The following is a 13297-nucleotide window of genomic DNA, read 5'->3' as shown; positions in this document are numbered from 1 at the left end:
TAAGTCAGGGTCTAATTACACTCATTCCTAAGCCTAAGAAAGATTCTCTCCTGTTAGATAATTGGCGCCCCATTTCCTTATTAAATAGTGACTATAAGATTTTTGCTCTTATACTTGCCAAGAGACTGAAATCAGTTCTAGACTCTATTATTGATGAGAGTCAATCTGGGTTCATGCGTAATAGACACATCTCAAATAATGTGAGATTGATTTTAGATTTATTAGACTACTCTGAGCTAGTTCATGAAGACAGTTTTATTCTTTTCTTAGACTTTTATAAAGCATTTGATTCCTTAGAGCACGATTTTGTAATGGAAACCTTAAAAAAGTTCGGTTTTGGTCAGTTCTTCTGCAGATCGGTCCAAACTTTGTACGCTAATGGAAACAGTTCTATTAAATTAAGCAATGGTACATCCCCTAGATTTGATTTAAAGCGTGGAGTACGGCAGGGGTGTCCTCTTTCTGTTTATCTGTTCCTTCTCGCTGCCCAACTTCTTAATCTACACATTAAAAACAGTCCTATTAAAGGCATTAGTGTGGCAAATAATCATATTTTAATCAGTCAGTTGGCGGATGATACAGCCTTGTTTCTGGCAGATGCTTCACAGGTTTCAGTTGCGATTAATCTTATTCGCTCTTTTTCTAAAGCTTCCGGTCTCACCCTCAATCTTAGCAAATGTGAACTGTTACCAGTGAATAACTGCTCTGCTTCCGTAGTGTATAATATCCCTGTAAGAGACTCAGTCACATATCTTGGTGTACATATCACAAAAGATAGAAAAGCCAGAGGTAAGTTAAACTTTTTTCCCCTCATTGAAAAAACTCAAAAGGTTTTCAACCGATGGTTACAAAGAGATCTTTCTCTGAAAGGCAGAGTTCTAATCACCAAGGCGGAAGGTATTTCTCGTTTAACCTATGCTGCTCAGTCATTACATGTAGATAACTCCTTTTGTAAATCTGTCGATAAGATGCTATTTAATTTTCTATGGAAAAATAAAACTCACTATATTCGTAAGTCTGTAGTTCTGAATTCTTACAACAAAGGGGGCTTAAATTTCATAGACTTTAGCTCTCTCAACAACACATTCAAGATAAATTGGATCAAGCAATATCTCAAACACCCTACTTCCATCTGGAATTTTATTTCTCATTATGTCTTTTCACAGTTAGGCGGCCTAAAATTTATTCTGCTCTGTAACTATAAAATACAAAAAATCCCAGTTAAACTCTCCAATTTCCACCAACAGGCTCTTTTAGCATGGGCTTTGCTTTACAAGCATAACTTCTCTCCACAGAGGTGTTATATATGGAACAATCTCAATATTGTTTATAAGAACAAGTCGCTTTTTTACGATAATTGGTTCAACAATGGTATTTTATTAGTCAGTCAACTCTTTAATAAGAATGGACTACTATATAGTTATTCAGAATTTCTTGCCAAATATAAGATTCCAGTAAGCCCAAGAGAATTTTCTATAGTTTTTGATGCTGTGCCCTCAGGTCTTCGTATGTTATTCAGGTCAATTGATATCTCTCCACCATTATCAATGTCACCCCCAGATCCAACTCAGCTTCCGTTAGGTAAAGTCTGTTTCTCTACCTATAAAGCATCGAACTCCAAAATTAGATCCTTGTTTCAGGCGGACCTAGTCTCTATTTCTCCTGCGTCCTTCTATTGGAATAAGTTTGACCTCAACATAGACTGGGAAAAAGTCTGGTCCCTACCCCAGAAGTTCCTTTTAACTAACAAAATTAAAGAAGTCTCGTTCAAGTTACTACACAGGTTTTACCCCACAAATGTATGCTTAAATAAGTTTAAGAATGACATTGATGTAAAATGCTCCTTTTGTGGCTTACATCCTGAAACTATTTCACATTTATTTTGGTCTTGTGAATGCACTTATAAGCTCTGGAAAGACATTAATTCATTTGTAGTTGACAATATTCTTCCTGAGTTCTCCCTGTACTACAAAAATGTAATTTTTGGTTGTTTTAGTGACTGTGGGAAGGACATTGGTGCTCTCTTTCTAGTAAACCTAATCTTATTTGTTGCCAAATTCCATATCCATAAATGTAAATTCAGTAATAAAAAACCACTTTTTTCGGTGCTAAAAACTGAAATGGAACATTATATTTCTACCATCTCTTCCATGCAAAACAAAAAAGCTGTTAAAACTGTAGTTAATTGTACTATGTTTAATGTGTTTATTTGAGTAATAATCTTGTGTTTTAGTGTCTGTATTTTTTTATTTATTTGTATTTATTTTATTTATTTGTTTATTTTTTATTTTTTGGGGTATTTCTCTAACTTTTGCTATTTTGATTGTATTGTTGATTATCTTCAATAAAAAAAAAAAAAAAAAAAAAAAAAAAAAAAGATCGCTGTAACATGCAGATAAAGATGTTTTGAAGACAATAAACATGATTGCAATGATAAAAAAAAAAAAAAAAAAAAAAAAAACAGTGTACAGTAGATCACAGAGTCCACCGGTCTTAAAGTACCAGCTAATTTAACTCATGTTCTAGACTCTCTTCTGGGAGTGTGTTTTTGGCTCACTCTCAGCTACCACGTCTGTTATCTATCTATCTTGAATATAGATAGGAATAAAACTGTACATTGTGGCGTGTGTAAAGCTGCTGAAGTGGAGATGTCTGACTCTAATAATGGATTCTAATTGAAATATACAGACGCAAATAGATGAATTACATTAAGCACTAAAATGTGTGGGCTATTTTATTCCCACCACTAGCCTGAAACAAGATATCTTAATGAAGCAAAATAGACCACATCTTAAAATTCACAAGTGCACGAAAAGACAAAAACAAACCAATGGTTTTGCCTAAGGTGTCTGTGCCTTAATCTTTTCGGATGGAATTGTAGTTTCAAAGTATAAAATGGGGAATCATTAGATCTCATATATATAACATTTAAAAGATGGGGTGAATAAAGAGAAACTTTTTATATTTTTTCCTCCCAGTATAATTTAAGATGAAGTATACAAAGTAAATACGACATGTCTATATAAACATCATTACATTGCATTGTAAGTCTCTGATGCATGAATTATTAAATCACAAAAGGAAAAATAATCTCTTTACATCAAAACAAGAATATAATCTCAGTCATCTTTTCAAAATGTATGTATTTTGATGGGAATTAAACATCTAAAGATATAGAACTTTTTATACTTGTCATACAAAAAACATATATAAAGACATATAAAGATGACATATATAATTATAGGTATATAATTCCATATATAATTATGGGTATATAATTCCATATAGAATTATGGGTATATAATTCCATATAGAATTATGGGTATATAATTCCATTTAGAATTATGGGTTTTGGATGTAAAAATCACACGCTGAATGCTTCAAAATGCCATTTGAAGGTCAGTCCTAGACTAAAGTAAACACCACATCCGGTCGGTTCACTCCTCGCTGGTCATCTTGAGGAGGTTCTGCTTGTCGATCTTGAAGAGCCTCCACCCTTCCTCCAGAGAGAGATCTGACGCCCCGCGCCGCTTGTAGAAGTCGATGGAGGGCTTGTTCCACTCCGCCACGATGAAGTGCATACTACTACACCGAGTCCTCACCGCCGTCTGCAGGAAACCAGATCATTGGGAGATGATTGGGAACACTGATTTAGTACAAGATATACTGGCATGAGGAAGATTGGAGGAGCTGTATAATGTTAGATCATTAACCTGGGTATAATTATTAACTAGAATTGTACACTTTGAGCTTTGGTACCCTTGTAGTATATATACAAGGGTACCAGAATACTGAATGAAATGTCTTCAGACACAATTGCATGCTGATTGCAATTAAAATGAATTGCAATTAATCGCATCTAACATAAAAGTTTGTAGTGTGTTATTTGATATTATTTCAACATCGTCATTACAAATGCGAAATTGCAAATTAGTTTATGCAAGTTTCAAAAGTTATTTATAAAAGTTATTCCTTTGCGGTTTTCGTCTAGGCTACAGAAGACAGTGTTGTCAAAAAGTGTTTACACGACATATATATATACACTCACCGCCCACTTTATTAGGTACCCCATGCTAGTAACGGGTTGGACGCCCTTTTGCCTTCAGAACTGCCTCAATTCTTCGTGGCATAGATTCAACAAGGTGCTGGAAGCATTCCTCAGGGAGTTTGGTCCATATTGACATGATGGCATCACACAGTTGCCGCAGATTTGTCGGCTGCACATCCATGATGCGAATCTCCCGTTCCACCACATCCCAAAGATGCTCTATTGGGTTGAGATCTGGTGACTGTGGAGGCCATTTTAGTACAGTGAACTCATTGTCATGTTCAAGAAACCAATTTGAAATGATTAGAGCTTTGTGACATGGTGGAAGTAGCCATCAGAGGATGGGTACATGGTGGCCATAAAGGGATGGACATGGTCAGAAACAATGCTCAGGTAGGCCGTGGAATTTAAAGGATGCCCAATTGGCACTAAGGGGCCTAAAGTGTGCCAGGAAAACATCCCCCACACCATTACACCACCACCACCAGCCTGCACAGTGGTAACAAGGCATGATGGTTCCATGTTCTCATTCTGTTTACGCCAAATTCTGACTCTAACATCTGAATGTCTCAACAGAAATCGAGACTCATCAGACCAGGCAACATTTTTCCAGTCTTCAACTGTTCAATTTTGGTGAGCTCTTGCAAATTGTAGCCTCTTTTTCCTATTTGTAGTGGAGATGAGTGGTATCCGGTGGAGTCTTCTGCTGTTGTAGCCCATCCGCCTCAAGGTTGTGCGTGTTGTGGCTTCACAAATGCTTTGCTGCATACCTCGGTTGTAACGAGTGGTTATTTCAGTCACTGTTGCCCTTCTATCAGCTCGAACCAGTCTGGCCATTCTCCTCTGACCTCTGGCATCAACAAGGCATTTCCGCCCACAGAACTGCCGCTCACTGGATGTTTTTTCTTTTTCGGACCATTCTCTGTAAACCCTAGAGATGGTTGTGCGTGAAAATCCCAGTAGATTAGCAGTTTCTGAAATACTCAGACCAGCCCTTCTGGCACCAACAATCATGCCACGTTCAAAGTCACTCAAATCAACTTTCTTCCCCATACTGATGCTCGGTTTGAACTGCAGGGGATTGTCTTGACCATGTCTACATGCCTAAATGCACTGAGTTGCCGCCATGTGATTGGCTGCTTAGAAATTAAGTGTTAACGAGCAGTTGGACAGGTGTACCTAATAAAGTGGGCGGTGAGTGTATATATATATATATATATACACACACATATATTACATATTAACAAACTTTTATGCGATTCATCGATTTGATTCATCGCACTAGTTTAAATTTATATTTAATGCAATTAGTTGAACTTAAGTGCTTTTTTTTACCCACATAAGCACATCTTAATATGCGATTTCATAATAATTATTTCTACTGTTTTTGAAATATTGTTAAAATGTACTGACTAGCATTTATGGTAAACTAAAATACACTTTAATGTCATTTTTATTGAAACTTGCATAAACTAATTTGCAATTTTACATTTGTAATGACGATGTTGAAATAATATCAAATAACACACTATACAGTTAAAGTGATAGTTTTACTTTACATGTGCTTTAGTGTGTAAGTCAACACATCAAATCAAGTGCACTTCTTTAAAGCACAACAATAGATTATTCAAACGTAATGAATTAAAATGTACTATTGCAAAGTGCACTTCTAAAAGTGTGTACTTTCTTTAAGTACACTTAAGTGGCCCTTTATTTCATTTAAATTATATTATCTTGAATATCTTAATTAATTACACTTGTAAGATTTGATAATTAAGTGCACTTCTGTTTCATAAGGGTGATATGCGCTCTAACAACATACAGGAACAGCTCATAGAAATAGATGTGGTTGATCTTTAGTTATAAAGGAAATTACCTCACTCAGTTTCTTCAGGATTTCAGAACCGATTCCAAAACCTAATTTGAGCAGAAGGAAAAGTGTGTTACATCTCATAAATTTGACTATTTGATTTCACAAATGCATACGGTCACATTCATACCCCGATACTCCTTCATGACGTAGAAGTCCTCCAAGTAGAGCAGTTTTCCAATCCAGGGGTCATAGGTGAAATAATACATGGCAAAGCCAACGATCACATGACCTGGAAAAAAAGGTTCAATCACTCTATTGTTTGCAGCAAGAGAATGCATTTTGTAGCAACTTCAAATTCACAGATAAGACAGATTTTACACGGAGACAAACGCTGTTGGTTTGCGTTTTGCTGAAATTAATTTCGGGTGGGATTATTGGCATTATAACCCTCACATACACCACAGTCACGTCATTCCAGGGGTCAAATTTTCGATTAATCTGTCATTTCACTTTTATTGTGTTAATTTGAACATTTATACCACATTTTTTTCCTTACTTAGTATTTATTGTTTTCCTGTACACACTGAAGGGTTGGTCAAAATCCCTTGCCTCTTCAAATACATATATAATCATATATCATTTTGAATGGTTATATACTTCCTTTATAAAAATCAATAATCAAATATATTCATTATCACATAATAATTTTTATATTCTTGTGCTTGTGAAATTATATTTTCTTAAATGCATGGATGCAAGTAACCAGTTTCTTTTAGGTGCATTCCAATCTTACTTTGAGATTGCACGTAGTACACGCAGGACACGAAGGCCACGTAACCCACAAGGCCGTTTGTCTCTTTCTCTGGGATCAGTAGAAAGGTTAGAGGGTCCTAAAGGCAGCGTGGGCACATATGATTCTTCGCTGGACATATGGTCAAGCTATATTGAGCGTTACTATCAAACTTGAATTGTTGTATTAAAATGTATTCTTTCCAGTATATTTCCTTCCTTGGGAGTAAATGCCAGTGATCTGTTTTTCTCCCAAACGAGTGAATGTTTTAGCAGTATGTTTTGGTATACTTAACTGATAATAAGGAGCTCAGACTCTCTTCAGCCTTGATGGGAGCTGTTATTTGCTAGTGTCTGTTATTTGTGTGTGTGTGCGTATGACATTCTATGTAGGTTCTGGACGTTCGGACCAGACACCCCGGCGCCCTTCTCTAACCTGCGAGGCCACCACAGACCTAAATCTAATGAGTGGACGACAACTATCTTTACTAATGGCGATAGGCACCCCTATCTCCTCACATGTGTTAAATTGTTTAGGCTTTCATGTTTCTTAGCCAATGAGAATCATTCAACCTGTAAGCAATGACGTAGCTTAGACCTTGGAAATGGTATAACTGCTGTGATCTTTGTAACTGTAAGGGGGGCGGCCTACGAACTCCTGTGTGAGTCTTGAAGCTGACTTCTGCTGATGAAAATGCAAACTATCTTCAGTAAAACTTTTCTTTAATTTTTTATAATTCTGACTCCGGGTCTTCATTCTTCATATCTGGTTCTGGGTCTTTGACTGTATACCCCTTACAACACACACATATATACACTCACCTAAAGGATTATTAGGAACACCATATACTGTGTTTGACCCCCTTTCGCCTTCAGAACTGCCTTAATTCTACGTGGCATTGATTCAACAAGGTTCTGAAAGCATTCTTTAGAAATGTTGGCCCATATTGATAGGATAGCATCTTGCAGTTGATGGAGATTTGTGGGATGCACATCCAAGGCACGAAGCTCCCGTTCCACCACATCCCAAAGATGCTCTATTGGGTTGAGATCTGGTGACTGTGGGGGCCATTTTAGTACAGTGAACTCATTGTCATGTTCAAGAAACCAATTTGAAATGATTGGAGCTTTGTGACATGGTGCATTATCCTGCTGGAAGTAGCCATCAGAGGATGGGTACATGGTGGCCATAAAGGGATGGACATGGTCAGAAACAATGCTCAGGTAGGCCGTGGCATTTAAACGATGACCAATTGGCACTAAGGGGCCTAAAGAGTGCCAAGAAAACATCCCCCACACCATTACACCATCACCACCAGCCTGCACAGTGGTAACAAGGCATGATGGATCCATGTTCTCATTCTGTTTACGCCAAATTCTGACTCTACCATCTGAATGTCTCAACAGAAATCGAGACTCATCAGACCAGGCAACATTTTTCCAGTCTTCAACTGTCCAATTTTGGTGAGCTCTTGCAAATTGTAGCCTCTTTTTCCTATTTGTAGTGGAGATGAGTGGTACCCGGTGGGGTCTTCTGCTGTTGTAGCCCATCCGCCTCAAGGTTGTGCGTGTTGTGGCTTCACAAATGCTTTGCTGCATACCTCGGTTGTAACGAGTGGTTATTTCAGTCAAAGTTGCTCTTCTATCAGCTTGAATCAGTCGGCCCATTCTCCTCTGACCTCTAGCATCAACAAGGCATTTTCGCCCACAGGACTGCCGCTCACTGGATGTTTTTCCCTTTTCACACCATTCTTTGTAAACCCTAGAAATGGTTGTGCGTGAAAATCCCAGTAACTGAGCAGATTGTGAAATACTCAGACCGGCCCGTCTGGCACCAACAACCATGCCACGCTCAAAATTGCTTAAATCACCTTTCTTTCCCATTCTGACATTCAGTTTGGAGTTCAGGAGATTGTCTTGACCAGGACCACACCCCTAAATGCATTGAAGCAACTGCCATGTGATTGGTTGATTAGATCATTGCATTAATGAGAAATTGAACAGCTGTTCCTAATAATCCTTTAGGTGAGTGTGTGTGTATATATATATATATATATATATATATATATATATATATATGTCGTGTAAACACTTTTTGACAACACTGTCTTCTGTAGCCTAGACGAAAACCGCAAAGGAATAACTTTTGCATTTTTATCAATATCAATATTTTAGTAGACAATATCATTGTCATGTAAACAAACTCTTAAATCAAGATAGATTTACTTAAGATAGAGAAGCAAAATGTGATTACTTATTGTTTTCTGAAAAATTTATCAAAATTAAGTACATTTATGCTAACATTTTTCCCTGCCATTAGCCGCGTTTCCATTACCCTTCAAATTGCGCAAATTAAAATTGCGAATTGAAATTACGCTCAATGGAAACACGTCAATTTCGCAAAAACTCCCATTTATCGCAAAAAAGTTTTTACGCTCGCATGAGGAGGTTTTTCAGGCAATTCGAAAAAGGAATATTTCGCAAAACTGCAATGGAAACAGTTTTTGCGCATTTACAGTCACCTGACTTAGAAGACGCGGTGTGTTTGGGGTCCGTCCGTGGTATACGCAAATAATAGCCTAATGGGCTAATAATTATCATCATTATTATAACATTTATTAGGCTACATATTTAGAAGATGCTTTTATCCAAAAAAAGGAACAAAGCAATTCGTCAAATGTCATTCATAATGGTTAGACAATAATAATACAGGGCTAAGATTATCACAAAGAAACACAAGATTTTGACGCATATCCAAGTGTTTGTGCGGAGTATGAGCGCGCTGCAGGCAGGGAGACGCGGGCGCGAACACTTGCGTTTTCAGTGAAAACAACTTAAAATACTCTATAATTTCTGGTCATACAGAAAATAATAATACATTATTCGCAACTATGCCTTTATTTGTGTAAACTCAAAATAACAAGAAAACGTTGTGCATTTGTAAAATAAAATAAAACAATCATGCGCACTTTCATGATCTCCGTGAAAAAAGCTAAAGCTTGAAATGTCCACTTTAAAACGAACAAATTCGAATCGAAAGCTAATACCTTCTGATTATGTAATCCGTATGAAAGGTGCATTTCTCTCTAAAGGTGCATTCGCGCGGCGCGCCTCAGCGGAGATGGAGATGTTTTTAGCCGACACTAATTTAGAAAACAATAGTTTATTAATAAAATTAAAATGCCTCGTTATTCTTTCAGACACATTTATTATCATTAGCCTATAACTCACCTAAATCACCTTTCTGTAGGCTGTGGTTCCAGAGACATAGGCCTAAATATGGCTCTTCTCATTCAGCACTGCGGGAAAAATATAATTTTCAGGTTCTAATTTGGCCTTAGAAAACCATTAAAATCTAAAAAAAAAAATTATTAAGTTGGGAATATTTTAAATGTTTAGTAAAGGGGCAAAAAGTCATAAACAAACATCTGAAATTTAGTCGATTTTTTTTTTTTTTCGCAGCATTTGTGTACAGTTAAAAAAAAAAAAAAAAAATTGGTGTTCAACTTTGCATTTAAAAAAAAACAACCACCGTTCATTTTTCGTTTTGCAATACGGGTTAAATAAGGAAAAACGAATGGACACAAATGTACACTGACCGTTTGGACAGAGTTCTTTATTAAATTCATAAAAGAAACAATAGGCTACAGGAATACTGGATTCTAAACCTCAAAGAAATGCCACAATCAGACCTCGGAGCAGAAATGAGGGAGAAACACCCAGAAACTCCTTATGCCGTTCGCAGTATAGGCTACGGGTCTTTCCCTGCCATTAATGCTTGGATAACACACCACGTCTCCTTCTATTAATAATAATGTCTAGTGTGGTGGTGCGGTGGCTGTGATATAGGGATATAGGCTATAAACCTACCCGTTGATGTTTAAATGACTTATCGCGAGAGGGGAAAAAGTCGCATAACATCAGTTAATGGAAACGCCGTCATTTCGCAATAGTTTTTTATCGACATTTAGAAAAAATCGCAAAAGTTTTGCGCAAATCTGTAATGGAAACGCGCCTATTGACAGAATTTTCCGCGCAATCCATGTTTCCCCGTTATTTCATGTTATACGGTAGGGGGCGCTATTAAACATCTTCTGAAAAAGTACTGAATGTATTTTGCTTCTCAAGTAAACAATCTTAATTTAAGAACGTTTAGATATTTATACCAGAAAACCAAGACAAAAATACTTATTAAGAATTGATTTATTATTTTGCAGTGCAGCAGAGTAGGGTTGGGAATCAAAACACGCTAGAAAGACTTTCATGACGTTCATTCCTCCACAGATGTAGATGGAATAGTTATAAAATACAATATCATGGCAATTAGAATTTGCCCATTTGTTCTTCCTCAGAGTAACTCAAAGTTTCATTAATTGTTCATTCCCATCCCTAGTTGTGAGTATGGTAACAAGTCCATACGATCCATCTGTAAGAAAGTTGTTAGTTTTGGGCATATTGTTGTGTGGTGTGAGGCAGGAGACGTCCCAGCTGTTGTGGGCCTTACCTCTGGTTTATTGTATATGTTACACTATTGTAACCGATCTTTCAGTTACCTCCCCGCCCATCCATGTACACGCCACGGGCAATGTACATGGCGAAGCAAGAGACTGTAGCCTGAAGACAATAAATTACAGAGGGGGATTGGATAAGTGTTCTTGGCAAATGTCAAACAACTGAAATTCTCTGTGTTGAATGTTCAGATGCACAAAAAAGACACTTTACATTACAGTGCTCATGTTACGGTGTTGCTTTAATGAATAGGTCACCCAAACAAGAAACTCTGGCATTATTTACTCACCCTCATGTCAAATTTTACATGCAACTCTTCAACAGCTACAAAAAATGACCAAAATCCCAATATGAACTATACTTGTAGTATAATCAAAGTTTTTTGAAGTCAAACGGTAGAAACAGACCCAAATTTAAGTTGTTGCACTGCAAAAAATATAAAATATCTAAACATTCTTGAATCAAGATGCATTTGAGAAGCTTAAGATAACAAGTCTTGTTTTCTGAAAAAAAAGTATCAAAATTAAGTGACAAGAACAAATATCTGCCAATAAGGTCAGAAAAATAAACTTGTGTTCTATATGAATTAGTTTATTGTTCTGAGCCTATATTTTTCTTGTTTTAAGCATAAACTCACTTCATTTTTTAAAATTCTTCAGAATTCTTAATATCTTAAGTAATTTAAGAACGTTTAGATAATTAGTTTTGCACTGGAATATTGAGTACGAACGAGTGTGCATAATTATAATGTTCCTAAAAATCTCTTTTTGGGTGAACTAATACTAATACCTGCATGTCCTTCATACTTAACATGGGCACTGCAATGCAAAGTGTTACCAAACACTGTTTTGCGTCATTATGCGCAGAAACACTTTTGGTGACCCGAGCGTCTGTGGGAGTTTAACACACTCCTGGTGTGCTCACTTCAACCTGATTTGGGGGGGTGGTGGGAACAAAAAGCAGAACAATTGTGCATTGAAACGCAGTTTGTCCGGGTTCAGTCTTACCGTCGGCGCTCTGGTGCTGTTTAGGCACTTCAGCCACTATACAGTGATAGAAGGGATGATCTCCGAAACCGTCCTCCAGGAGATCTACAGGAGCAAAACTGCAATTACAAGACCGTAACAGAAGCTAAACTCTGAAAGTTATTGCAGTTACACTGCTGTTCAAAAGCTGGGATAATAAAAAGCTTTTAAAAGAAGTCTTCAGCTCACTTATGATCAAAAATACAGTAAAGATGTGAAATATTACTACAATTTAAAATAGCCGTTTTCTATGTGAATATGTACCAGTGATCAAATCTGAATTTTCAGCATTATGACTCCAGTCTTCAGTGTCACATGATCATTCAGAAATGATTAATTGTAATATTTTAGCATATTACTGTTTTTTTACTGTATTTTCATCAAATAAATGCAGCCTTGGTGAGCAGAAGAGACAATTTTCAAAAACATTTAAAAAAACGTAATTATTCCAAGCTTCTGACAGTCAGTGTACTTTAAATGAACTTACCTTTTTCAGTGAGAATAACTTGATTTTCCATTTCCTCAAATTTTGCCAGTTCCTAATGCAAAAGACGTATTCAGGTTAAAAATTATGAAGTTAGGATTACTAACAATAGTAGTGCTGTCAAATCGATTAATCGTAATTAATCACATCTAACATAAAAGTTTTTGTATATACACAGTATGTACATACACACATATCTGTGCGTGTCTTTGTTTGTGTATAGGCTATATGCACACACACATATTACATAGGCCCATTTGCAAACTTTTATGTTGGATGCGGTTGATCGCGATTAATTAACTAGTACTGAAACATTTGAGCTCACAAACACATGTTTATCATCAGTATCTTGTCAGGTTTAAAACTGAATTGATCACCTTTATGAGTCGCAGTATGTCAGACACGTCCTTGGGCTCGGCTTTCCGTAATATAAAATTGGCCATTTTCTTCTTTTACTCTTTTTTCCTTTGCTCACTAGTCCTCTGTATGGGAAATGTAGTAAGATTTGTTTCTTCATCCGCTTCTCAAAGGGGTTGCCCTCAGCTACAGGTCCGAGATCTGATCTCTCTCGCTGGGAAAGGCATCCAGAGGCTGTTCTGATAAAGGTTCAGTTGTGTTCAGAGTCGGGA

The 13297-nt window shown here is 36.8% G+C and overlaps 1 protein-coding gene across 1 annotated transcript; it reads right to left on the bottom strand.

The window, feature by feature from the left end:
- Nucleotides 1–3226: 3226 nt before the first annotated feature.
- Nucleotides 3227–13297, bottom strand: sat1a.1 (spermidine/spermine N1-acetyltransferase 1a, duplicate 1). Its single transcript, XM_056244302.1, has 6 exons — nt 13046–13297; nt 12672–12723; nt 12167–12250; nt 6049–6150; nt 5925–5965; nt 3227–3608 (listed from the first exon to the last, which is right to left on the bottom strand). Exons 1-6 carry the CDS (start codon nt 13109–13111, stop codon nt 3438–3440), a joined length of 516 nt encoding a protein of 171 aa, XP_056100277.1. The 5' UTR covers nt 13112–13297; the 3' UTR covers nt 3227–3437.

The sequence above is a fragment of the Rhinichthys klamathensis genome, unplaced genomic scaffold (genome assembly GCF_029890125.1).
Source record: "Rhinichthys klamathensis goyatoka isolate OS25496 unplaced genomic scaffold, OSU_Roscu_1.1 h1tg000959l_1, whole genome shotgun sequence".
Taxonomy (NCBI): Eukaryota; Metazoa; Chordata; class Actinopteri; order Cypriniformes; family Leuciscidae; genus Rhinichthys; species Rhinichthys klamathensis.
This window is presented reverse-complemented; position numbering and strand designations above follow the sequence as displayed.